The sequence below is a fragment of the Bacillus rossius genome, chromosome 14 (genome assembly GCF_032445375.1).
Source record: "Bacillus rossius redtenbacheri isolate Brsri chromosome 14, Brsri_v3, whole genome shotgun sequence".
NCBI lineage: Eukaryota > Metazoa > Arthropoda > Insecta > Phasmatodea > Bacillidae > Bacillus > Bacillus rossius.
Window position 1 is genome coordinate 334,023 of NC_086341.1, and position 27,806 is coordinate 361,828.

General features: G+C 43.0%; 1 protein-coding gene across 1 annotated transcript in view; it reads left to right on the forward strand.

The window, feature by feature from the left end:
* Positions 1-20,631, forward strand: part of LOC134538983 (homeobox protein MSX-2-like) — a 45,049-nt gene extending 24,418 nt beyond the window's left edge. Inside the window, exons 3-4 of the mRNA XM_063380642.1 lie at positions 11,872-12,059; positions 15,482-20,631. Coding sequence (XP_063236712.1) covers positions 11,872-12,059; positions 15,482-15,793 — 500 coding nt within the window. The 3' untranslated portion in view covers positions 15,794-20,631. The remainder of the gene's footprint in view (positions 1-11,871; positions 12,060-15,481) is intronic.
* The last annotated feature ends 7,175 nt before the right edge of the window (positions 20,632-27,806 follow it).

Consider the following 27,806-nt stretch of genomic DNA (forward strand, 5'->3'; position numbering starts at 1 on the left):
GATAGGCATCTCCACACCGCCGGCGGGCTAATTACCGTCTCGTGATTAATGCGACTGCTTCTGGCCTGCCCCCCCCCCCCTCCCTCGCCAACACCAACAGTGGAGTGCTCGCTTCTCCCAGCTCAGCGCCTGCCTGCAGCTGCTATTTATGCTAAAATATTCAAGCACACGTGTGTATTCAAATACAATAGCTTCGTGTTTGATTCGTGATTGAGTTACTTTCTTCATGTACAGGCTACTTGTCTGCACTCCAATCACAGTAATTTTGTGCGCAAGTGAATGCGTCCTGAAATAACCCGGCCAAAAAAAGGCAATGGTTTCTGTTGCAGACGGACTCGAACTACAAGAAAAAAAAACCTGGCATGGGCTTGCCTTATAAGCGAAAATATTTATTTTGTGAAAAAAAAAAAAAAAAAAACTTACTCTTAGTTATTGGCAAGAGCAATTATTTTTTCGGGAAAAGTCGAAACACAAGTCTGCACCATATTTGTTTCCTCTTGTGATTGATGGCTGTATGCAAAAGAAGCAATTGCCTAATTAGGCTGGTCCATATAGGTCTAGGCCACATGCCTATATAAGACTGTCAAGCCTAGCTCCAGTGAGAAGCGCGAACTGTGGAACTTGACAGACATTGAGTGACTTGCGAATAAACATTTTAAAGCGTCAGTGATTGGTGATAGGACAATTTTAAGTACAATTATTTATTAGTTATGTAAGTGTTAATAAAACTGTAATAAAACCTATTTGGGCTATCCCTTAAGAACCCAATTTCCCCCACATTATACTCGTGACGATATGTTACTAAATATTCGTTTATTTCAACATTAGCTATGGCATCAACTGCAAGCTACACATTTATAACATTAACAGATAATGTTTTTTGCGGTTCATCAATGCCTATACATGCAAAGAAGCTGGTCATAATGGACAAATTATCAACTCTACCAGTACAATGAATGTTTTAAATGTGAACTATAGTCTACAAGCAAGAAGCTGTCAAAGCTAACTCGATGTTAGGTTGGGCGGTAGTTACTGCCACGTGGTCGTGTGAAGTAGAGTCACGGTCGTGTGAAGGAGAGTCACGGTCGTGTGAAGGAGAGTCACGGAGTCTCGCTGAGTCCTCGCCGGCCAAGGGCTCAGTATGTCCCACGATGTTCGCGAAAGTTAATATGTACGGATGAATCACGAGAGTCCCTCATATTTTAGAGATTTCTGAGACTCCCGCAGATTGCAGCGCTGCGGTCACACATATCCGTTCCAATCAATTGCCGTTCCATTCATGAAATTACTCCTACCAAATGCCGTATACCTAAAGTTGGTATGTTTACACATTAAAAAGAATTTGTATGTATATTTTTTTAATAAAAATGTTATCTTTGAAATGATTGCAAATCTCATAATAGACTTGGGTTATAACCACAAATGTATGAAGTTACAGGGTTTCGCAAACTTAGTTGGTGAAAATTTGTTAGGATAATTACCGTCGCCAGAAACACGACTCAGGATGTGTTAAATTGCTTGTTCTGAACGTAATTGCAAGTTCCACCACTAGTTATCAAAGCAGTCGTTAAATTAGTACCACTAGTCATTTGTTGTACGTCGTCACAGCAGTTAGCGCGGGACTTGAAGTATAAGATACGAAATTAACTCACTGCCCACCCATTTAAAATGTGGCTGTTTCAGTGCTGCAGATGGGAACGAAAAGAGTTGCTACATAATTACAGCCTTGTCCTCGGGTGTTTAAGCAGCAAAGCGGAAAGGAACGAAAGGTGCCATTAATTAGCTGCGATTCGCCCGTCGCCGGCTACTCAATTACCCGCGAGCCGTCTCAGCTGGGGGGAGGGACCAGCGAGCTACAAGGAGCAGATTGAGGCCCAGAAGGCGGGCGTGAACTCACGAGAACACCCTGTATTGTCTCAAGAGAGCTGCTTCACAGGGCGACGGTAATGAAAGCCATTTGCCGCGATAATTTCACGTGTTCGTTTCACACCAGGCTAGATTCAACTTGCCTGTATATGATCAAGCTTTTTTTTTTTTTTTTTTTTTTTTTTTAGTTTTCGTTGGTCGATAACAAAGTCCAATCATTGGGTGGGTTACATGTGATTGGCGAACCACTTCTTCCTCTTGTTTATAATTAGCTGAAGGTCGTCAGCTGGACTGTAGTCCAGTCATCTACGTGAAGCAGATGTGTATGTGTGCTTCAAGTTTGATTTGTTAGCCAATGAATTCACTAAGTGATCGAGGCTCAAACTTTGAGCATATTCTATATCACACCCAAAATGCACTAGTGACAGAGTCAAATCCAGGAAAAAGCCGTGGTGTTCCCACGCTCCTTCAGGAAGGCACAGCCCTGGTATTGAAACAGCGGACTGTTCACAACTACACACTATCAAATCAACGTTTTTTTTGTAAATATTTGTTCGTACCTACATAATTGGTAGAGACCTGCAGAATAGACTCCATGATTCTATAGGTATGTATTCAAGCAAATCACATCTGCTGGTTGGCTACTGACTCTTGACACCTGTTTACTGGGCTGCTTGTGATTCGTTACTTATTTTGTTGAAAATTTTTCATTGGCTCGGATTCCTTCAGATAAACTGTGGCCCAATCACTGCAGTAGCAAAAAGGCAAACGTATTCGTATTCTAACCTATCGCGAAATGAATCCACGAATTTTTCATGTCTCTAATAATTGGCATTATCTTTTTATTTTATCCTTATTCTTTATAGCATGCAAAATAAATACAGACAGCAACTTTTCTCAAAAAGCATAATGAGAAGAGCTGGTTGGCAAAACACTTCACCATATTGAATGCTATACAAATAGACACATGAATATTTTTTGTGAAAATATTTCGATACAAACTGTATTAAATCTCTCTGACAGCGTCTATTGCGATGTGAATCTGGGTTTTTTTTCCCGCCTCTTACTACAGTTAACAAACGAAATATATAACTTACGTTAGTATAACCATTGGCACTGCTCAGTCTTCATTATCATAGTTTACTTCAAGAAAATTTCCACTATTTTAGAACTAAGTAGTAATTGTAGACTAGTGAAAAATGACATTATCTTGTTGCTCTTAACAGTCTTTTTAGCTTCTTAGGTTACGTAAGTCGCAGTAGGGCGCTAGCAGCTATCACCAGCGCGGCTCGTAGCTCAAGTTTTTTTTACAAGCAAGGAGATATGTTTGACAGCCCCCGAGGCCGTTGCTTTGTTTCTGCAACACACAATAATAACCAATTTTGCTGTTCTATTAGGAACTAGACGTCAAAACGTATGTTTGGATCTGTTCAAGTAGAACAGTGTAAACGTTACTGTATAAATCAATACACAACTAACGCTTCATTGGTAGACTGCAAACATGTACGCACACCTCTCTACTGCTTTGATGATTGGATCACAATAGTTTGGACACTCCCTCTGCGACTGTGGGCCAGACAACTACCAGCCAACAGTATATAGTGGCCGAATCACTTCGACTAATTTAAAAGACATGGAGGTTCTACAATAATGTGTCAGCCAATAGGAAAGCAGTTGTGGGTAGAGTATACATAATACATAGAACTCAGAGTTTCAGACTGACATGATATGAATCGCGATGCTGCAGTCTAATCTCGAAATGTTTTCCCGAAAGAAAAAAACCCTGCCGCAAACAGTGTCGTTCCGTTGGTCGCGCAGCCCTCCTGGCGAAGAACAAACAAACAAACAAACAGCCCGCGGTGCTTTATGGCTTCCCACGAGTCGCCCGGGCTTTATGGGCCTCGAGGGCGATCAAAGACACATAACGAGGCCTGCAAGAGCACCACCTGGCGAACCTCCTAGATACCAGCTCTGTGCTCACCACTGCTGGATGACTCATTGCCCCGCCTGCCCGGGTGACGTCTGCAAGGATACGCTGAAGGCGCATTTAGTTTTTAAAGCCGAATTTTTAGTAGAGTGAAAATGTCTCAAACGTGTGTTTTCAGAATAATTTTTAGGCATAAAACTTCCTGTACGGCTACTTGAAAACAGTTAAGAGACTTGCATTACACTTTTTTCTTTATTTCTCCGCCATATAATGTTATGGTTACCACTCAAATATCACAGTTGTCCTACGCACGATGGGAAGACTGCGCGCCAGTTCACAGCCTTGCGATTAGAGGCGATACCGCGCCAGAAGCACCAGAAAGCGTCGTACCTATCATCCCGCCACATTAACAAAACCCCTGGATAAGGGGTCATATTAATGAATTATTATTAAAGATGATAGTTAATATCTAGTGACTAGAGACGCGGAAATTTCTCCGATTCTTCTGGTCACCAGTTAGACTGCAAACATATGCATATCTCATCCTTGCTTTGATGACGGGTTCAAAACTGTTCCATTAATCTTACTTACGGCTGTGCGCCAGTGAACTACCAGCTAGCAGTAGAGTGACCATTAAGAAGACTAAGGGGAGATTCTACACTAAATCAGATAATGGGTAAGGGTTTCAGGGTGCAGCATACACTAGTTTGTAATTTTAAACTGAAATCAACTGAATCCTAGAAATTTCCGGGTTTCTACTCGTGAGAAAATTTGTGACTCAACAACAGACCCAAGGGAGCTTTTCGAATGAATTAACAGGCAACACCTCAATTATTCATGTGACAGGAAAATTAACTAACAACACGGCGTGTGAGACAGCCTTAAGGCAAGCAACACGACCGCGTGGTAAGGACTCGTGGCCCCGCGTAAAAACCGCAAACAGCACACAAAAAATTATATTAAAAGAAAATAAACCAAAGATGGTCAAAACCCTGTCGGCGGGCGGGCAGGGCATGTCTGAAACAAATCGAAATATCACTGGTTTGGTTTAACGAACCGGAAAATAAATAGCCCTCCGCCGGAGGAGGCAAAAAAGAGAGCGCGAGCAACAGAGGACGAGATATAAATAAAAGCGTCTCGGGAGAAATAAAAAAAATTCTGAGGATAGGAACAGACGATGCCCTGTCCATTCACTTCTCCGCTCTTCTGGTTTCCAAGACCAGTGCGGCTTGAGAGAGAGAGAGAGAGAGAGAGAGAGAGATAAAGAATAATGGCGATCTAAAAGAGGAGAGGAGAAATGGCAAGACGCCATTATTATTAGAAACAGGAAAATTTCCCGGATTGATTTCACGATACGCTACTTTTTGTGCTGCCTCAACTGTTGGCTCACAGTTAAAACTAGATGAGAAACCACCAACAAAAGAAGTGTCAAAACAAAGGAAACCCCTTTTGAGACGTCTCACAAGTCAGCAGCCAACGAGAACGTAACAGTTGCTCAAGTGTGCATAGGACTGTGGAGCTTATGCTGGTGGTCATTGGACCTTCGAATTTTTAAGTCCACAATTATTATACAGCATCCATAAACAAATATTTCAAGATGTTCTATAAGGCAGAGTGAGCCATCGAAAATTAATCCATCCGGAACTGAATAGAATGGGATTAATTATGTATGATCCATATAAATATAATAATGACATTTAAATCATATAGAAGCAAAGAAAATCGTGACGAATCATACTTACAGATAGTCGTTGTTTAGACGATTCTTGCAATTGAGGAGCTTGATTAAAATTTTTTTTTACATAAGCCACTGCAGGTTTTGACTGTACTTAGCCTATAACATAGAGAAACCTCATGGACGGACAAATAAATGAATACACAAACACACAGAAGCCTACAGTGCTAGTTTGTGCTGTCGTCATTAGATTGTATACAATTTGTGTTTGGTCTCATCACTGCGTTCACCTCTGTGTCGGTGTCGTTGTGTTCTTCAGATCATCAGATTGCTATCATCGTTGGTTTCGTCTGACGCTGTGTTGTCCAAAGGTATTTTTTTTTGTCTGTGCCTATTTATTGTTCTTGTGGCATCTGCCTCGTTGTTGTCAGCCCACTATGTTCATCTGCGCTGTGATAAATTTTTTCTGACAAATTCCTTCAAAGAAATTGTCTGTGCTGTCTATGTTAAAATAATTATAAAAATTGCTAGATATTGCTCAAGGCAATATGTTATTTTGAGTGATGTAAGGTGATCTATTACAACACCTGGACTAGAGAGTAGTTGAGAATGATTATGTAATTGTCCAAATACTTTGTTTTGGACGTAATTTATTTTAATACCAAAGTTCTTATTTTATTTCTTTTCTCAAACCCCCTCCCGAAATAAAATCTTGTTTCTACAACTGTCCATGAAAATACAGTGTACTTTTTTTTTTTTATAAATGGAACATAAATATTCATGCAAAATTACAGATATTTGTATATTTGTACATTTACATTAAAACAAATGTATTACTATACAATAGCACTCGCAGTAATACTAGGTTCGGATTCTTACCCGGAGATTTATGCTGTGTGTTGTCCCAGTACCTCCAATGGGTAAACCGTTCCCTGAATAGCTTTCCAGTTTTAACTGCGCACATTAATAAGCATAATAAATCAAATAAAATCCAATTATTAAATATTTTTATTTTTTCATGGTTTAAAATAATTATGCTTGAAAGAAAATTAAAAAAAAATACTATTTTTTGTAAGAAATACTCAGTAATATATCGAAAAACGAATTTCATATATGCAAAAATAACACTCACCATTATTTGTACAAAGTTGCAATATCTTTCTTGTAGTATTACTTACAAACTGTTTTTTGCCAAGTTATTTTCAAAGAAATATTTTGTTTAAAGTATAAAATTGTTTTTTTTTCTGTGTAGCCTACATTTGAACATGTTTAGAACAGTTAATTGTTTTATTTAAAACATCTTAAGAATAAGGGGGGGGGGAGTCTAGGCATGTCCGGAGAAAGTTGAGGCTATTGCGGGAGAGATCTATCACGGACGCACAGTACACGAAGCTGGCGAGAGGAAGTGGTCTGGGGCGAGCTACCACGGCCGTGCTGGTATTTATTACTGTTCACACACTATAAAATAAAGAGATATGACGCTCCGGGAGGGCGAATCAGTTTATCGGGCCACGGGAAGGCTCGGCTGTAAATAAGCATAACGACGGGGATAAACAACTGAAAATATATTTCGTTTTTCCTGAGCGCACGTGTCTACAAGGCTAACTATTTATGTCTTTTAATTTGCTCTTCTCAGGGTTAAGGGCCTACGTATATCGCATAAAGTTCACTTTATTCATTCGTCAGAGCTTTATGCTATTTATTGCTCGTGTCTGAGCACAGGGAATTTTGGGAATTAATTTTGAAGTAGGATAAATCCTACAACTGTTTGACAAAGAGAATTTGTCAGTACCTGTATATTTCAAACGTAGTGGCGTCTTGACACTGTTAGAAATTTTCACATTCGATTTTCGAAGAACGTTGGTTACAAATTGTCATGAATCTTCGTAAACTTACGAACACTGTGTTTACTTACTTGTCACATGCATCCAAAAGAATATTCTTAGTAAATTTATAAAAATTAAAAAAAAAAATATTAAGTCTACAGTAAGAACACTCTTATTTCGTCAATGTGCGTGTTAACCTTTGTTTGGAACGAAACTCGAAGTCGAAATATGGCTTAGTTCCTACGAAGATTCAGTTATTTGAAATGACGAAGCACTCTACTCTACGTTTGCTTGAGTTAAATTCTTCGTTGAAGAGCCCGTTAAGTTTACTGTGATTTCTAACTTGTGACTCGTGTTTTGGCTGAACTTGTTAAGCTTGGTCTGTAGCTTATTTACGTCAATTAACCGATACGTAGGCCTACCTGAATTTATATCTCAGTGAGTGCAGGTAATTTTCTAGCAAAAAATCTGAACGCTTAATTGACTGTCATAGTTATGTCTGCGCCAGCTACTCCTTCCTTGTGATTTGCGGCTGTCTGCCAGAGAAGCCACTGCAATATTTAACCATGTCATTTTAGGACGCGTTTGCTTCCGCACTGAGTGGTTGTGATTTCGTGCTCCAACCGCACACGTGTTTCTGAAAAGAAAAAAAAAACAACGTAAAACCTTGATTCTACAGTGCTCTAACACACAGATAGTCTTGCCATCTTCTCGAGAAAAAAAAACAGACTTCCTGCACCTAAGTGATACGGGACCTGCTATGTATGCGGTAATAATAGACAGAAACATACAAATTCGACAGTATAATTATTTGCCCTTTCAACCGTTCATTAGTAGAACATTCCACTATCCTACGTAAAAACATTAGTTTTTCGCGGATTCTTCGATAGCAACTTGTGACTGTCCTGCATATCTCCTTACGCACATAGACAATCTCTGTGGCAGTTATAATCATGTGGATCTCAGTGCAAAGATTGAAGAGACTCTGGACTTAGCTCCAGACATTCAGCCCAGCACACTTAAGTGACTTTAAATAGGTACCTATATAAAACTCACTGACTCATCATCAGTTCTCAGAAAATATAAGACCTACAAACTTGAAATTCGGCAGCTGTAGGTATGTATTACTTATGTTACAAGAGCACCCATTAAGAACGGGTTTTGCGTAAATCGCCCCCAAAGGGGTGAACGGGGTTGAGTTAGGGAATTGGGCGAAAGATAATCTTTCTAAAACTTTTAAACCTACACACTTAAAATTTATAATATAGGCGGTGATCTTAATACACCACAGTTAACTTGATATTTCTTTGTAGAAGTGTTTTTTTTTTTTTAAGTAGGCCGTACTAAGAGACGTCGTTGATGTAAACTTAAGAGGGCTGTGTTCGTTACAATTGAAGGAAATTCTTGTGAGTTCATGTTAACGCAATTGAACTCAGTAGCCTATAACTAGAGACCGAAAAAATTCGCGATTTCAATGACCTGTAGGATGTACTCCATGATCCACTATGCACGCGGGAAAATTACATCTGCTCATTGGCTACTGACTCGTGTCGCCTGTTCACTGGGACGTTAGTGATTCGATAATTCTTTTGTTGAAAGTGTTTCATTGGCCGAGTGTCATTCAGATAAACTGTGGAACAATCACTGATGCGGTAAAAAGGCAAACGTATTTTTATTCTAGCATATCGCGAAATGAATCCGCGAATTTTTCCGGTCTCTACCTATGACACACGAATACATCAGTAAACGTTCGGAGATCCTTCAGTAATGAGTCGCAGATCGAAGTCGAGCACACGCACAGCTTGAGCGGTGTGGTGGGGCGAGGAGGTCGTAATGTGACTCGCCGGCGGCATTACGGCCCCAGACGCCATTGTTCGAGCCGTTAACAGCGCCTGACGCGCTCTCTGCGTGACTGCGGAGCGCGCTTCGACAGGGACGGGTTGAGAGGTGTCCTAGCCGCATGCGACCGTATAGTTCACCAACACCAACATATATTTATTAATTTTTGTTTACATAGCCTACTATTCAATTGCATTATCAAATTTACTTTTAAAAATCAAGAAAAAAATTAACGAAAATAAACATTTTCATTTTTTTTGTCTTTAAATTTGAAAACAGTTTTGAGCTGCAATTCAGAACCTTCGAGATGTAAAATGTGTCACGATGAAAGATGCAACATAATATTAATATAGCCAGGTTTAATAAGCAATACATAAAACATATAATTTGAAGACATTATTGTATAGGGTTTTAAGAATAGGCCTATTAGCAGACCGCACTTAGCGGCAGAACGTTTCGCAAGGGCCTTAATTCAACTTCGTTTTTAAAAACAGAGAAAACACTTTAAAAACATATACAAGAAATAACGTTGTCATACTTTTTGAAGTTATACTTATTTAAGCGCGTTATGAAAACATAATGAAAGTGAATTTTTAGAATGCGCGCGCGCTATTGAACGAAATTTGAACAGGATGAAGAAAAAAACGCTACGTACACACAAAAATTAGATATGTGCTTTTAAATATCATACTTCAGTGATTGATATTATTTATTGTCAATATTATTGATAGAAATTGTGTTTATAAACTTTTTCCAGTGTATTATAAATTGCATTTATATAAGAGAGGTATGTTCCCGTATGTATAACGATGTCAGGTTGCATGTAAACGTCCTTTGCACTGGCAGGGAGTGTCTGTGGAAGGTTTAAGGGAGAGACTCAGTGGCGTGTGTGTGCATGTCGGCAGGCGGGGCGCCAGGAGAGACTCAGTGGCGTGTGTGTGCATGTCGGCAGACGGGGCGCCAGGAGAGACTCAGTGGCGAGTGTGTGCATGTCGGCAGACGGGGCGCCAGGAGAGACTCAGTGGCGTGTGTGTGCATGTCGGCAGACGGGGCGCCAGGAGAGACTCAGTGGCGTGTGTGTGCATGTCGGCAGGCGGGGCGCCAGGAGAGACTCAGTGGCGTGTGTGTGCATGTCGGCAGACGGGGCGCCAGGAGAGACTCAGTGGCGAGTGTGTGCATGTCGGCAGACGGGGCGCCAGGAGAGACTCAGTGGCGTGTGTGTGCATGTCGGCAGACGGGGCGCCAGGAGAGACTCAGTGGCGTGTGTGTGCATGTCGGCAGACGGGGCGCCAGGAGAGACTCAGTGGCGAGTGTGTGCATGTCGGCAGACGGGGCGCCAGGAGAGACTCAGTGGCGTGTGTGTGCATGTCGGCAGACGGGGCGCCAGGAGAGACTCAGTGGCGAGTGTGTGCATGTCGGCAGGCGGGGCGCCAGGAGAGACTCAGTGGCGTGTGTGTGCATGTCGGCAGACGGGGCGCCAGGAGAGACTCAGTGGCGAGTGTGTGCATGTCGGCAGACGGGGCGCCAGGAGAGACTCAGTGGCGTGTGTGTGCATGTCGGCAGACGGGGCGCCAGGAGAGACTCAGTGGCGAGTGTGTGCATGTCGGCAGACGGGGCGCCAGGAGAGACTCAGTGGCGTGTGTGTGCATGTCGGCAGACGGGGCGCCAGGAGAGACTCAGTGGCGAGTGTGTGCATGTCGGCAGACGGGGCGCCAGGAGAGACTCAGTGGCGTGTGTGTGCATGTCGGCAGACGGGGCGCCAGGAGAGACTCAGTGGCGAGTGTGTGCATGTCGGCAGACGGGGCGCCAGGAGAGACTCAGTGGCGTGTGTGTGCATGTCGGCAGACGGGGCGCCAGGAGAGACTCAGTGGCGAGTGTGTGCATGTCGGCAGACGGGGCGCCAGGAGAGACTCAGTGGCGAGTGTGTGCATGTCGGCAGGCGGGGCGCCAGGAGAGACTCAGTGGCGAGTGTGTGCATGTCGGCAGGCGGGGCGCCAGGAGTGACTCAGTGGCGTGTGTGTGCATGTCGGCAGGCGGGGCGCCAGGAGAGACTCAGTGGCGCGTGTGTGCATGTCGGCAGACGGGGCGCCAGGAGAGACTCAGTGGCGTGTGTGTGCATGTCGGCAGACGGGGCGCCAGGAGTGACTCAGTGGCGTGTGTGTGCATGTCGGCAGGCGGGGCGCCAGGAGAGACTCAGTGGCGCGTGTGTGCATGTCGGCAGACGGGGCGCCAGGAGAGACTCAGTGGCGTGTGTGTGCATGTCGGCAGACGGGGCGCCAGGAGAGACTCAGTGGCGTGTGTGTGCATGTCGGCAGGCGGGGCGCCAGGAGAGACTCAGTGGCGCGTGTGTGCATGTCGGCAGACGGGGCGCCAGGAGAGACTCAGTGGCGTGTGTGTGCATGTCGGCAGACGGGGCGCCAGGAGTGACTCAGTGGCGTGTGTGTGCATGTCGGCAGGCGGGGCGCCAGGAGAGACTCAGTGGCGCGTGTGTGCATGTCGGCAGGCGGGGCGCCAGGAGTGACTCAGTGGCGTGTGTGTGCATGTCGGCAGGCGGGGCGCCAGGAGAGACTCAGTGGCGCGTGTGTGCATGTCGGCAGACGGGGCGCCAGGAGAGACTCAGTGGCGTGTGTGTGCATGTCGGCAGACGGGGCGCCAGGAGAGACTCAGTGGCGCGTGTGTGCATGTCGGCAGACGGGGCGCCAGGAGAGACTCAGTGGCGCGTGTGTGCATGTCGGCAGACGGGGCGCCAGGAGAAGGACCCAAGCTCAAGTGCAACCTGCGCAAGCACAAGCCCAACCGCAAGCCTCGCACGCCCTTCACCACGCAGCAGCTGCTGTCCCTCGAGAAGAAGTTCCGGGAGAAGCAGTACTTGTCCATCGCCGAGCGCGCAGAGTTCTCCTCGTCGCTGCACCTCACCGAGACCCAGGTAGGCATTCCGCCTCTCCCATGTGGGCTTTATAACCTCAAAATGAACACTGTCTCACCTAGGTGGACTTTACAACCTCAACATGTACACTGTCTCTCCCAGGTGGGCTTTACAATTTCCACATTTGTGCTTCCTTGCCCAAGTGGGTTTTAGATCCTTCACGTGTAGGCCTATACTGTCTCCCCCAGAAGTCTTTACATCCTTAACATATATACTGCCTCACACAGGTGTCTTTTCATTATCCTAGGTGTCCACTGCTTCTGCAACGTGGGATTTATATTATCCTGGGTGTCCACTGCTTCCCCAACGTGGGATTTACATACTTCTAGGGTACACTGTCTCCCCAATGTGGGCTTTACATTCTACCAGGTGTCAACTTCATTCCTCAACCTCCCAGGTGTTTTATACGTCCTCCAGTTAGGCTCGCGTCCTACCAGGTGTCTACTGACTCCCCCATGTGGATTGTACATTCTCCCATGTTGGCTTTTCATCCTCCCATGTGTCTACTGACCTCCCAGGAGAGCATAAGGATGTCCTAGGTTGGGCGTTAGCCTGCTCTAGGAGGCGCCTGACTACCTCAAACTGAACTTCCCCAGGAAGGCATATGCCTCGCTCAGGTGGCCATCTACCTTCCTCATTAGGGATTCTCTTAATATACATCTGCCTTTCCCTCTAACCAGAGTGCACGTTTGCATACAATACAGTACACAAGGACTAAAGGCAAGAATAATTAAACGGGACAATTATTGCGTTTCGTCTTGTGTTTACATATTCTATTCGAAGTTTCGCACACCAGTATGTGTAACATATTGAACGTGGTGGCTCAATGACATAACACCGGACTCGCATTCGTAGGGCTGGGTCGAGGCCTGATTTCTGTTTTCCACGGTCTCTGAAGCCAGTCCGAACCACTACTGAAGGACTTTCCTGTTAAGTTGCCTGAAAGAACTTCAGTTCAAGCAGAAATAATTCGAAATATGCAAAAACAAAAAAAAAATCTTTTTATGTTTGCAGAAGCCCAGGTTTTAAATATTTGTGAATTAGCACAATTTTTTTTTTTTTTTTTTTTTTTTTTTTTAACAAAGTGAGATATTTTTCTAACATTTCATGTGCTTAGGCACTAACAATAGCCTGAATTTTGTATATTTCAAGTTCTATGGTTGGTAAAGTCTTGCAAGCCACTCTCGTTCTCTTTTTTTAAATGTTGCGACCTTGGGCTCTCGCGAAACTGCAACAAAAATATTTCTTTTTTCACTTGAACGAAGAAGTGTACCAACGCATCTATAATTATGTGTTTTATCAGGTGGCTTAATGTTAAACCAAAAAAATAAATATTGTAGTTGATTGTTCATCACTTCAATAATTCTATAGTGCCTAGTATAAAAGGCATGTGTCAAATAGAAACCAAGTTTATTAGTGCCATTTTCCCGGACACTAACGAATTTTTAATTACCTAATGGTTTTAAGAACCTTCTGACCAATTTATATTTCAAACCTGCATAAATTGAGAGAATGCATTTGTGTGTTGTAAAATGTTAGTTACCATTTCTATGCACCTCTCGTCAAAAAATTCTTTATTTGAAGGTTATCATTTTAAAAAATCGCTTTCCCGAAAAACCTGTAAATCTCAGGATTGTAGACTTTTTGAAAGGAACATTTTTTTTTTTCAATGATTTACGAAATATAGCCTAAAAATTAAGTGTTTTAAGACAAAGCCCAATCCAAACGTATAATTTAAAACGATAACAAACTTATTTTTACGCTAGGATTGAAACAAATATTGTTTCAATATTTTCAAAAAATTAAATAATCACATACCATCTATGTACAATTACCCATAGTTATATTTCATTATGAATTTATTTCAAAACATGGGGGAAAATAATTTATAGAAACACAACAATTTAGGATTGTACCTCCTTAAACTTGTGATAATAACCTTAATTGTGTTTTAGTTCAGTACAATAACTTCCTTTGTTCCTCTTATTCGTCCATTAGTGTTTATGCCACGTATCATTTGAAATGACTGCAGTAAATTCTCTTCCTAACATTTACATAAAAGTTTTTGGCATCCCTTCAAGTAATAAATAACGTGTACCGGCAAATATTCTTCGCTTGTGATAATATAAACAGTTTGTATTTACATAATTTGTTAAATTCTAATTTTTTATTATTTCTTTTTCTTTGTTTACTTTATCAACTTATTACGCTTGCACTTGTGTACACGAATAGGAAGTAAGCTAAAACTAACATTTTGTAGCAAATTTAGTATTACTTTACATTATTGTTATTTTAATAAGCCTATTTAAGAGTGTTATAATGGTGTAAAACTAGAATTGTTAGGACAACAGTACTAAGTTACCTTAGTATATTTTTGCTCTCAGCCTCACAATCACCTTAATAGACCCTGATCACAGTACATGTATAGCAAACGATACATTTAGTTGTTAACATGGTAGAAGCTTTGAAACACATAGTCATGTTACATCCCTCCCAACTCCACAAAATTAACTGTGCGTTGTGTTTGACGTTAAAAGCGTAAATGCTCTTGAATCATCAGTGCGATGTTAAATGCTGGTTTCTTGTTTATTTTAGGGTGGTATACTAAACTTTCGGATAAAGATTGCGAATAAGCACTGCCTTGTTGGGACACAACCGTAACCTAACTAGCAGGCTGTTTTCCAGGACGTGTCCAAATCGAACTCCACTAAGGAAACAAATCGGCAACTGTTTTAATAAATGTTGCCCTGCGCGAGGCTATAAACTGGTTGCAACGCATTCTAGCGGACGTTTCGCAACCATCGATGCAATTGTTACGGCAAAATTACAATTGCACAAAAATAGAACGGCTTTCGTAATTAATCAAGTACTTTTAAAGTTGCTATTATTTCTTGTTATGACCATTAAAGTGTACGGAATGTATTAAAAATAGTTTCGCTACCATAAAATTTAATTTGGCACACCAACACGCTTGGTACGCTCCCCGATGATCACGAAAGTGACTAAATACGAATTAATGGCGCTAGACGCAATTCGGACTAAATAAAAAAAAGTTAGCTCAGCGCATGCGCGGAATTTGGGCAACAGATCGGCAGCAGATAGGAAACCAAAATCCGTTTTTTAAAAATAAGGTATTGACCGTGTGCTAGGAATACGGTTAGAGTACAGGTGTAGCATTTTCAATACCAAACCCCATTTTTTCCGTGTCTTGGAATACCGGCCCTAGAATCTCTTTTTACTCAGTGATAACTACAAGCACCTTGCTATAAGTATATTATAACTTTATATGTAGCTATAAGTTGACAATCCAAGTGTGTTTGTTTACAGAAGCTATGTTCTGGAGTTTGTTAAGAGGTCTTGATAACATAGACTGTCAAGTGTCACTCAGGGCGACCAAGTACAATTAGGTGTTGTTCCCGCAGGTGAAGATCTGGTTCCAGAACCGCCGCGCCAAGGCCAAGCGGCTGCAGGAGGCGGAGATCGAGAAGCTGAAGATGGCGGCGGTGGCGGCGGCCCGCCCCCACGGGCTGTACGGCCCCGCCGGGCCCTACTTCCACCCCCACCACCCGCACCACCCGCACCAGCCGGGGGCGGCGCCCCACCCCCACGAGCTGCTCGCGCACCACGCGCACCTCAGCGCGCTGCTCGGCAGGCACCCCATGCTGCCGCCCCCGGGCCTGTGCGCGCCGCCCCCGCCGCCCCCGGCGCCGCGGCCGCCCTCGCCGCTCTCCTAACGGCGCCCCCTCACCTCGTAGCTCTCTGGAGGAGTGCAACACCTCTCTCACTTCGCGACTCTTTGGAAGTGCGGGACCTGTGACCTCGTGATGGACTCCAGGAACCCGTCTCTCACCTCGTAGCTCTCTGGAGGAGTGCAACACCTCTCTCACTTCGCGACTCTTTGGAAGTGCGGGACCTGTGACCTCGTGATGGACTCCAGGAACCCGTCTCTCACCTCGTAGCTCTCTGGAGGAGTGTAACACCTCTCTCACTTCGCGACTCTTTGGAAGTGCGGGACCTGTGACCTCGTGATGGACTCCAGGAACCCGTCTCTCACCTCGTAGCTCTCTGGAGGAGTGCAACACCTCTCTCACTTCGCGACTCTTTGGAAGTGCGGGACCTGTGACCTCGTGATGGACTCCAGGAACCCGTCTCTCACCTCGTAGCTCTCTGGAGGAGTGCAACACCTCTCTCACTTCGCGACTCTTTGGAAGTGCGGGACCTGTGACCTCGTGATGGACTCCAGGAACCCGTCTCTCACCTCGTAGCTCTCTGGAGGAGTGTAACACCTCTCTCACTTCGCGACTCTTTGGAAGTGCGGGACCTGTGACCTCGTGATGGACTCCAGGAACCCGTCTCTCACCTCGTAGCTCTCTGGAGGAGTGCAACACCTCTCTCACTTCGCGACTCTTTGGAAGTGCGGGACCTGTGACCTCGTGATGGACTCCAGGAACCCGTCTCTCACCTCGTAACTCTCTGGAGGAGTGCAACACCTCTCTCACTTCGCGACTCTTTGGAAGTGCGGGACCTCTGACCTCGTGATGGACTCCAGGCACCTGTCTCTCACTTCGTAGCTCTCTGGAGGGGTGGAGAAAACAACGACTCTATCATTTCGCGACTCTTTGGAAGTGTGGGAGCTCTGACCACGTGACTCTTCGGGAGCTCAGAACTACCCTTGACCTGGTGACTATGGAGGTGAGGACTTTGTGACTGTTTGGTGGTGCGGAGGCAGATATCTTATGCGCAAGAGTTGGAACGTGATTCCTCGAGGCGTGCGAGTTGGAACCTCAACATGAAACTGCGACTCTATGGAGGTGCGGATCCCCGGGTCTCCCTGGTGTAAAGCCCAACAATTTCCCGAATGCGGCCGAAGCAAGTGGTTCTTGAACCGCATTCAGCTTTCAATCATGAGAAAGCTTAGAAAGTATTACACACACACGATTAATTCAAGGGTAGATCGACCCACCCTGAAGAACAAGAGACCAATAAAAAAATACGTGTAAAACCAGAACAGAAGTGGCGTGTCTGTCTGCCTCCAAAGATGATGGACCACGGAGCCAGTCAGCGGTGGGTTCCATGACCGATCGGACCAACCAATCAAAAATGAATTTAATGATAGATTACCAAAGAAGAAACTTCAACACTTTAGACGGCAGATTAACATTTTAATAGTCAAGTGAAACTTTTTACATAGAGTGTAGCAGATGACACGGACAATATTCGTAACATAAGGTCCGTTTGGTCATTAAAAATGTTTCGTAAACTAAAACTGTCAATAAAATTATTTTCTCGCGAGTTTGGTTTTTAAATGACCAAACGGAGCTTACTTTACGAATATCCCTCGTACATTCTATGTCTGCTGGCTTCTAGTTCCTGACCTCCACAGAATCTTACCTCGCGGTTCGCTGACCCGCGTGGCAAAGGTCAAAACATCACCAGTTTTCCTGTCACGTGACACCTCTGCTTCTAGACCGTTCATCGGTTCTTCGAGCACACACGCAGTTTCACCCCATTTTGTGTCCAGTGGTTGTGCTTCATGTATTCGGCTGCTGGTACAGCTGTCAGTAACTTGTCCGCGCAAACATTTTCTACGCACCAGCAAGCCAACTGCGTGTATGCCGTCCCAAATGGACATTAACTACCAAACTACTCATTACACTTGAGTTTTAACAGACTTAGCAGTTAATGCTATATTAATTAAATTACACAAGTCTTAAACAATTTATGTCATGGTGATAATACATCTATCTGTACCTTAATTCACCATGTTCCGTCTTCTCGTCTCCGGGTTATAGTGTTGCATTCCGGACTCGACAGAGAGAAAATCTTGGAAACAGCTGATGAACAAAACTGCTCTGGCATAATGAATGTTGTGTTAAGTTTAGTGAAGTACCATTTTCCGAAATCATAAGTAAAATAATCCAAAATGCAGGACAGTGTTATCAAACAGACGCTCTTTATAAATGCTAAGTTTTGAAAAATAAGATTTGTTAGACATAATAATAGTCCCTGTATGAAAATCAGCCTGGGAATTCATGCATTGTAATTTACAACAAGATCGGAATAATATGTGTGAATTTGCATTGTTAAGTTGCCAAACAAGTAATGTCCACATCCGAACATGCAAAAAGAGTATAAATTTGTTACATTCTCTTTTCTTCTGGTATCCAGAACATTGTTAGAGCCCTACCACTTGGCGGTATTCGTTAGCAGCATCTGCGCACTGCCACGACTGCGCCGCAGTTGGTCCGACACGCGCTAGAAGGCATCGAGGCAGTCATCGCCCGAGCTAGCAGCAAGTGGGTCAGTGAGAGGTGAGAGCACAAGGGGCAATCAATGAACTGTGTGTCATACCTGGAGAGTGACTAGGACTGTGCAGGCGGGGTTTCGACCCCAGGACGTGGTTGGTAGGAGTGGGGCGGAGAATTGCGGTGTAATTATCTGCCGCGCGCCGACACACTGCCCAGGGACAATCTCTCCCGAGGGCTTATCGGCTACGACGTCACGCATCTGGCATCGGGGCGGGGGGGGGGGGGGGTAGAGTAGGGGTCACAGCCCTTGTCAAACCAGCCGTCCCACCACAGACTCGTCAGTCCGAAATACTTAACATGTGATTGCAAACAAATTTATGGTAACTGATGATAACATACTCCTCTGTTATGCTGAAACGTTTTATCTCAAAAAATCACTGTAGCTTTCTTATTATTTTTCTATGGCAGATAGGTAGAACCACAATAATTTCGTCTTCATCGGGTGGCGCAGTAGACTTGAAGCACATACACATCTGCTTCGCGTTGCTGATTGGACCACAGGACTCTTGATACGTCCTTGACGACCCAGAGCCAGTTGTAAACTATAAGTAAACACGGGTGCCTCCCCCCAGGCACTTTACCTTGTTATCGCCAATGAGCATTCTTAAAAGGCTAGAACAGTGAAATTGAATCCACAAATAATCGTAGCTCTACTAATACGTGTGTCAACGAAATCTTAAGCCCAAATAAAATGCAGAGCAACTTAAATGTATGCTGTGAATCCAAGTTTATTATAGTTTGAAGGGCTGTAATACTTCTTTATTCACACAAACCATTAGTTTAACACATTTCACTGGAATGTCGAATACAATTTACGTTTAACTTAGCATAGCTATTTTCAGGCGAATCTCGGACCTTCATTGGCTGAGCAACCGCGTTCCTGTTGGCCCATTAGAGCGAGGACAAGCAAATCTTCCCGGCTACAGTCAACAAGGAAACAAACTGTTCAAAATATTAACAGTCATGTATTTCCGTGAAGTACATTTTAAAATGTGATTGTTCTCTTGACAAGCTGAACGTGACTGTGCGTAAGGTGGGCTACACTGGCTATCCGAGTCAAATTAACTAAAATACTTTTTTTTATAAATTTGTATTTTTGTCACAGATAAAAACTGCAGTAAATACACATTTCGTAGAGAGCCGGAAAGTTAGAAAATTAGTTTGGTGTCATGCTAAAATTCTTAGCCTTATGTTTGCTCTACCAACATTTTCTTTTCCATTGGCTGATTTCTTAGAGACAACATTTTGTCCTTGTTAGCTCTGACTACCTTCGCTTTCTAGGCGTCGTTGGCTCACGCTGGCACTGGGGTCCAATCATGAACACAGTCCGAGAGTACGAACGTTTGCAATCTAACTTGCGACAAAACGAATCAGCAAAATTTAATATACCTCAATTCATTTGGAGCAGTTTCCAAAAAAAATTTCACTGATGGTTTGGTCAGACAGAGCGCTGGGCTTCGTTTATAGGATGGTTTAGAACAGGAAATGTGCTGCTGACTTTTATAAAATGCATGTTACTAGGACACGATTATATTAGAAAATATTAAAAAGTCAAAATGTTAGAGACTGTTGGTTATGTGTGGTGGGGAAAAAAAATTATAGTTCTTATAGGCCTATCAAAATATTTTGTTTGTTAAATGAATATGATGAGTAACAATGTCGGTTTTCTGACATAACAAAATCTACATTTTTACTTACCAAATCATTCGTCGGCTGTAAAAATTTTTCTTCTGTCAAACATTTGCTTTTGTGAACTATGTTTTGTTGACGGAAAGATGCTGATGTTTTTGAATCACAAGTAACTTTTCAATAAATTTCACATAAAAATATTTAGGTTGCACATTCTTTACAATTTCGTTACTTTTTATCCACTGGTGCAAAACAATTAAAATCTGGTAGTAAATAACAAATAATATAAATAAACGTAGAAGTTATACGTGCAATATGTGTAGAATATAATCTCGTGTTCTGTCAACCATATTAGGCTGGACGTTCAAGTAAAATAACACATGTTATGCTTTTTTATAAACAAAACTTCCAGCAAACAAGAACGCTAATTATAGCTATATATTTTGTACGACGAATGGTATATGAAATGAACTCGAAGGTATACCAAATATTTCTATGAACTATCTATATATCAGTTAATGTTTTCTTACGTCATTGACTGTACGTACTTAATGTATATAAGTTATAAAATGCTGTAAATATGTATTGAATTTAGTTTCATTTTAGAGAAATATATGAACTGTATTATATACAAATTGTGTGGTAAGAAATCAATAATGTGAATCACACCTTTTACTGTCCTTCCTGAAACCTTAGTTTTTTCACATGAAAATTTCCAATTTAGAGCCTTAACATAACTGTGTAATTGCTTACTTGAAACTAACTAAAACTAAAAAAAAAAATGAAAACAAAACAACACAGTCGAACACAGTGGGCTAATAAGGACGATACAGTTTCAACAATAACATTGAATGCAGGCAGACAACAAAACCTGGACAACGCATTTACTGTTTTAGTTTGAATTATCTCGTCGTTTCTGACTCACTGTGTTCGTCTGTGATGTTTTTATTTTTTTGATAACTAAATTCCTTCTACGGGATTCTTGTGCGGTCATGTATATTTAAGTTTGAATGTGTTCGTATGTGCTGTCATTGTGTTGTCCATAATACACGTTTAGTACATCGTTGGGTTTATCTGTTTCACGTCAGTTGATTTAGGCCTGTTCTCTGTAGATTCATGTTTTCATTTTTACTTCTTAGTAGCGTTCTTGAAATTTTTTTCCTTGACAAACAGTGCAAAACTTCAATGGCGTGTGTCCAAGAAATAATTGTATTACAGGTAAATCATAATTCCCCATTGCATGAAACACTTGATAGAGCCCGGAAAAATTCACGGATTCATTTCGCGATATGCTAGAATCAAAATACGTTTGCCTTTTTACCGCATCAGTGATTGGGCCACAGTTTATCTGAATGACACTCGGCCAGTGAAAAAAAAACTTTCAACGAAAGAAGTATCGAATCACTAGCGTCCCAATTAATAGGTGACGCGAGTCAGTAACCAATGAGCAGACGTAAATTTCCCGCGTGCACATAGTGGATCATGGAGTATATCCTACAGGTCATTGAAATCGCGAGTTTTTCCGGTCTCCAAGTACTGGTGTTCTGCGATGTGCTGTGTCAGCTGGATGCACATTGCAATGCAAGCACCATTGTCTGCGCCGGCAACTGAGTGTGCGCTCGGCGTGACCCCTGACCTCGTCGCAAGCCGAGCGGACGCCGGCACCTCGAGGCTGATTAGTGACCTGCGGCGCGAGTGGGCCGATTGTTCGTCGCGCCGACTGCGGCCGTGGGAAGCAGCCGCGCTGCAGGCAGGAAGCGAGGGTCGCGGGGTGACTCGCCTAGTGGCGTGCGCGCGGCTTTCAGTTGTTTCATGTGTAACATCTCAGCTCTCGGCGAACGGCATTTGGTAGCAGTAACTTCGTACATGGAACGGAAATGTGTAGCCGCGGTGCTGTCATCTGCGGCGGATGGCGCAAACCAAAGTTTACAAAGTCAAATGTAAACTATAGAGCATTAACTGTGTTGCGGAAATTAAATAGATGGGCAGTAGTTTAATAAAATTACGTGTCGAAAATATGGTCCAAAGATGGATTTAATATTTTTTCGAGTCTTTTTCGCTTTGACTGGAGCAGCTTCATTGTGTAGTATCTGCAAACGGAATGACCTAGCTGCTCCGGCAGCGTATCCTAGCGGCGGGTGCGGAAACTACGTGTGATTTGCGTTAAGAAATGTAGTTGAAAAAAATATTTTAGTATATTTAACACACTTGGCATCATTTGAAAGAATTTTACGTAAAATTCCGTGTTCAAGTTCTATATTACATAAGTGCATTTGCAACATGAGAGGCCCCAGAGTCCTACAGATTAAATTACACCCAATAGCAAGGAATAAACGTAAAATTATAAGTAATTACTTTTAGCCCATCACGAAATTATTCTGCGAATATTACCCTTCTGCGCGTCTAAGTCACAGTCGTACGTAACTACATATTGCAAGAGTCATTGCAAGAGTCATTGCACTTGCCTGCCGCAGTCTCGGAGATGCACGCGGTGGAAGCTTGTAGGTGTACTGTTAAATATTTTGGCCTTACGTTTCGACGAACAGTACTAGTTACAACTCATCCGTATATCCTCATATAGGCAGTTATCTTGAACACGAAGTTACAAGAATCACCTTGGAGTGTTAAAAAAACATTTAGACCCTTGTTACGTCCACGAACACTCTCTCGCTCCCACTCGCTGGGCGAGTGCGCAGGTCACTCGCTCAGCACGCGGTCGCCACACGAGGGGCAAACGTGGCGGACGTTTCCGTGCGGGGTCTTCCCGCCAACCATGCATTCTCGTATCATCACTCGCCGTCCCCAGTGACCCCAACATCACGAACCGTTAAGCCATAGTTCATTTATTCTAAGCTCATAACAAAGCATAGTTGTGTGTATCTAGAACTACGAAGACCTATGGACCGACATATATATTTATTACGTCAAAGTCTGAACATTCACTGGACTGGTAAGATGGATTATTTCGTTGTTATTGGCGGCCGTCTGCAACAGAAGCCATCGCCTTATTTGGCCGGGCCATTCAGGTCGCGTTTGCCTCCGCACAATTGTTGTGATTGGTTTGCTGGCAGTATACATGCACCAGAGAGAAACTCATACAACAAAAATAGAAATGATGTCACAGTGTTCCGTCACGCAACTAGTCTCGAAAACTTGTCGCGATAAAGTCATGGAAGTGCAATCTTTGTTGGAAGATCGTAAATTTTATTTAATGTAGTTTTTTTGGACATACGCCATCGCAGTTAAAGAACGTAGATCGTAAATTTACTGAAATGAAAAAAAAAATAGAATTAAGTTTTGTAGCTGCACTGAAATATTTTGTTTCATACTATACATCGAAATTCTTCAACGTCAAATAAGTTTATTGTCACTAATAAATTGCCTTCTTAAGACTTAAAACTATTTTACTATCACAGAAAAAAAGGAAGGGGGGTCTTTACTTACAAACATATTTAGCAGCGGATGTGGCTAGTTTCTAAAATCACTGCTTCCGAAAAACAGCTAAGCAGGTGCGGTGTCACGTTCAGCGGCATCGCACTGGAAGCAACTACACTGGAGACTAACACTCGGCAGCTCCAGAATGCTGCGTGAAAACCTGGCGTTGTTGTCACGTCGGTCCGATAGATGGCAGACGCTATGCCCAGTATGAACAATGTATCGCCGCAGGGGCATGCATATTTCGCGAAAAGATTCCGAGACTAGCTGAAAGTTAAAACACTGTAGCATCGTCTGTGTCTCGTGATTGGGCGAGTTTCTTTCAGGTTCATGTCGATTTTTACATCACCAATCACAGTTATTAGGTGCAGAAGTAAATGCGTCCTGAGTGGCCCAAACAAATAAGGCAACGACTTCTCTCACAGACTGCCTCCAATAACAAAGAAGGAACCGCTGGTGCGGGTATACCTTGTTGCAGTCTAATAAGCGTTCAGATCTATTCGCGAAAAATGCCTGCCCCTATGTATCGGTTTAATACGCATGGTGCCAATAATATAACAAAGAAAATTCCCTTTTTCTTCTCTTGAAAAAAAAACCTTCATCATTTATTATACAGATTAAAGGGGGAAATAAACCTATAATACTTGAGATTTTTTTAAAAAAAAAAAAGTTAATCATATTTAAAACCAGATAAAATATAATTACATGATTACTCTATAAAATATTTCTGTCGTCACACCTCATGCCACTAAGTTTGTTCAAACTCTCACATGTGTTTGTAGTACAGAGATGTCGGGGTGTTAGTCTCGAGTGTGTTTGCCAGAAGTGTGACCTTACCCGTGCAATTATTATTATACCAACTATAATTCATAATAAGCTGCATACCAACTGTATAGATGTGCCTTATTTGTTTAAAAAATTATTTGAAGAATTTAAATCACGTTGTTTTAATTGTTAAAGGGTTTTCAACGCTTTATTTTATAATTATAAGTTTATCTTTAACAGTGTATTTAGTGACTTGATGTAAGTTTTTGGACATACGCCATTGCTAAGAACTTTTTCTGTTGAAGGAAACAAAAAACACAAAAATTAGCAAAAAAATTGCTGTTGTCAACAAGGATATAAACACCACAAAATATTCCGTAACAGGAATATTGTCAACAAAACAAAGAAAAACAAAGAAAAATGTACTAAGAGAACGAATATATATATATTTTTTTTTTCTTCAACAGAAAAAGTTCTTAGCAAAGGCGTATGTCCAAAAACTTACATCAAGTCATGCACTCCCATTGCACAAATATTTCATAGATGTGTATTTAGTATGTTTTATAATTTTTAGTGTTAATTTAATTTTTTTTGTACATAGTAAAAACACGAACAAAGGCCTACGTAGTGGTGAATTGCTTCGTGCTCAAGTAAACAAGTGAGCACAGGCGACGAAGCAGGCAGCACTGGACTACCTGCCCAGGAGTCGCGCTGGGCTGAAGGAGCCCCCAGGACTCGGCCTCGCTGACGTCATTAGGGACCAGGGACCGGCGGGCCTATCTGGGCCCATCTCCTCCCGGCGGGCCTAATGATGCCTGGCAGCCCGCAGGAACACACGCGCGCATGCGCGCCGCCGGCCAAGGAGGTCCCAGCTCTTTCCCTATCAAGAGTGGCGTTGTTCGCAGCCAGTGTCCCGCGGGAGATGCATCTCCGAGCAGGCAGCCTCCGAGTAGATGTGTATCGACACCGGTGCTGCGCTAATTAGTGGTACAGTGCTGGACAAGGCGGCTGCCCCGAGACACCGACCCAGGGTGCTTTCCTGCTAGAGTGGTCCGGTACATTTGCGCTCAGATCTACTACTTTTTAATATAATAATATTACAGTAACTCCAATATGTTTTATTATTAAGAATAATTATTTTTAAAAACTATGGGATGTATGTGTGTGTGGTGTGATTCAAGTTAGAGCATTGCAATTTCTTAATAACTTCCTACATTGTTAAAACCATAACAAATTATAATTTAGTACTTTTTTCTCGCCTAAGTTGGTACGAAATATTTTTTTTCCTTGCGGAACCCTGCCGACCCTGCGTCGGCGAGCGAGGCTGAGTGGGAGGGATGATGTAAGAGAAATCACTTTGTGCATAGTTTCCACGTGAACAGTTTCATAGCAACAATAAAGAGCACGTAATTCCGTTGTTGCTGTGGCTGTGTTAAGAAGCAGCGGAAAAAAAAAATTCCTTTATTGTTTGTTTTCTACGGAAAATCAGGAAATATTATTTACTGGTTTGACATGTCATTTTACTAAGGCACCCTGTTGTAATAATAATAATAGATCTAAACCCTTCTATATCACGCTAGGTTACATAAGACAGCAAATACCCCAGAAAAGGTACATTATTATTGGCTGTCGCTTGTGATAGACTCCAACTTCCTCTTCGGTTCGAACCATTCATGATTCACACTCGCGAGAGATAAATGTTCACGTTGGCTCGAGATTCACTAGGGGATAAAAGCAAGGACGGTCCAATCACACCATAATAAAATAACGCATAAATGTTTGACGTGCTGGTAAGGTATAGCGCAAAATAGTAGTACTATACTGTTTAAATGTACATAGAAACAAGCAAAATTTATTTTTTGTTTAATATTTCAGGTTCGATTGCACGAATTTGTACATTATCAACTAGTATCATCTGTTCGTATGTTAACTCCATATATTCACTTATGCTTGTTATAAGCTAATAGTTAGAGGCATGTATTTTTCGCGAAATAATCTGATCGCTCGTTGGTATATCCTCGTGTAAGCAATGGTTTCCTTGTGATTGGCTGCCGCCTGCAAGAGAAGCCATTGCCCTACTTGGCCGAGCCATTCAGGACACGTTAGCTTCTTTATTGTAAGGCTGTGATTGGTGTGCTGACAGTATACACGTACCTTAAATAAATCCAGCCAACCAGGAAACACAGACAATGTTACAAATATTTAACAAACAGCTGGTCTGAAAATATTTTCGTGAATAGTGCATGGCCCTAGCTATAGTCCTTTGGAGTGTTTCGCATACTACTCCTTGTTACAGTTTAAGGGTCGTTCATTGCATAAACGATTTCATTCTTCACTTACATAAAAAAAATATCGTTAGGGCCATATATTTTTTCGCTTAAAGGCTTTATGTTAAAACACTGTAGCATCTTCTGTGTGTCTTTCAGGTGCAATTTTACTGCAATCCAGTGCGGAAGCAATCTCGTCCTGAATGGCCCAGCCAAATAAGGCAATCAATGGCTTATCTTGCAAATGGCCACCAACTACATGCGAGCATACCTCATTGCAGTCGTCAAATTACTTTTCAATGAAAATTGACTGCCCCTTAAAAATTGTTAATTTGTAAAAGTGAGGGGAATTTTTCGCGGAACCAGGCCAGCGGTTTACTTCATTGTAATTTGCGGTCTTCTGAGAGAGAAAACAACGCCTTATTTAGCCGTGCCATTCAGGACGCGTACTTGGATGAAACTCGACCAATCACGGAGCACAGACATCCCAGAGTGTTGAGCTGGTGTGACTGTGGGTTGAAGGCGCGCAGACTGTCGTGTGTTGCCGCGGGCTTCGGAGCAACTCTTCTTCCTGGACCACCCTTCCTGCCCCGCACTGACCCCGCACTCGTGTGTCCGTGCAGGTTACAGTCTAGGGCAGGGGTGCCCAACGTTTTAGCAACTGCGTACTGCTTTACATTTTTAAAAATGTTGGTGTACCAATAGTTTTAGTTATTGATATATAAGACAGGGTTATTTTTGAAATTTAAGAAGAAATGAAATGTCTATTGTGAAATGGCAGTTTTATTTATAGCCCAGTCACCCTGACATGCTTATTGCTTATTTCAAAAACTAGACTTGCCTTGGACATTCTCCCGACGATATGTCAATATGTCAGCACCTTCAACGTTGCCACGTGCCGCTAGTGGTACACGCATCACCGGTTTGGAGTTGGACACGGCATCACTCGCTGCCTTGGCTGGCCAATCCCCGAACAAAGCACATGCTGCACGCAGTGGCTGAAACCCAGCACGACCATGCGTCAAGGCTTCGGCCTGGGACGCACCTAGAGTCTTCCCTGACCCAGACAAATACACTTAGTTTCAGTTAGGTTGGGGGATAAAACAGACTTGGGGCTCACCGGCGTGGCTTTGAAGAGATGCGGCGGGCGCTGGCCATTCAGGTCCGCGCTGCGTGACCCCTGACCCCTCAGGGCGGGCCTTCACGGCCTGGCTTTACGGCGGCCTCAGGCGCGCACCGGCGCGTCGCTGCGCTTTGTCTGCTGGTCTCCACTCGCACGCGGAAACACATTCAAGTAACACTGCGTGAAACGCTTTGTTGCAGAAACACAACCAACTTATAAT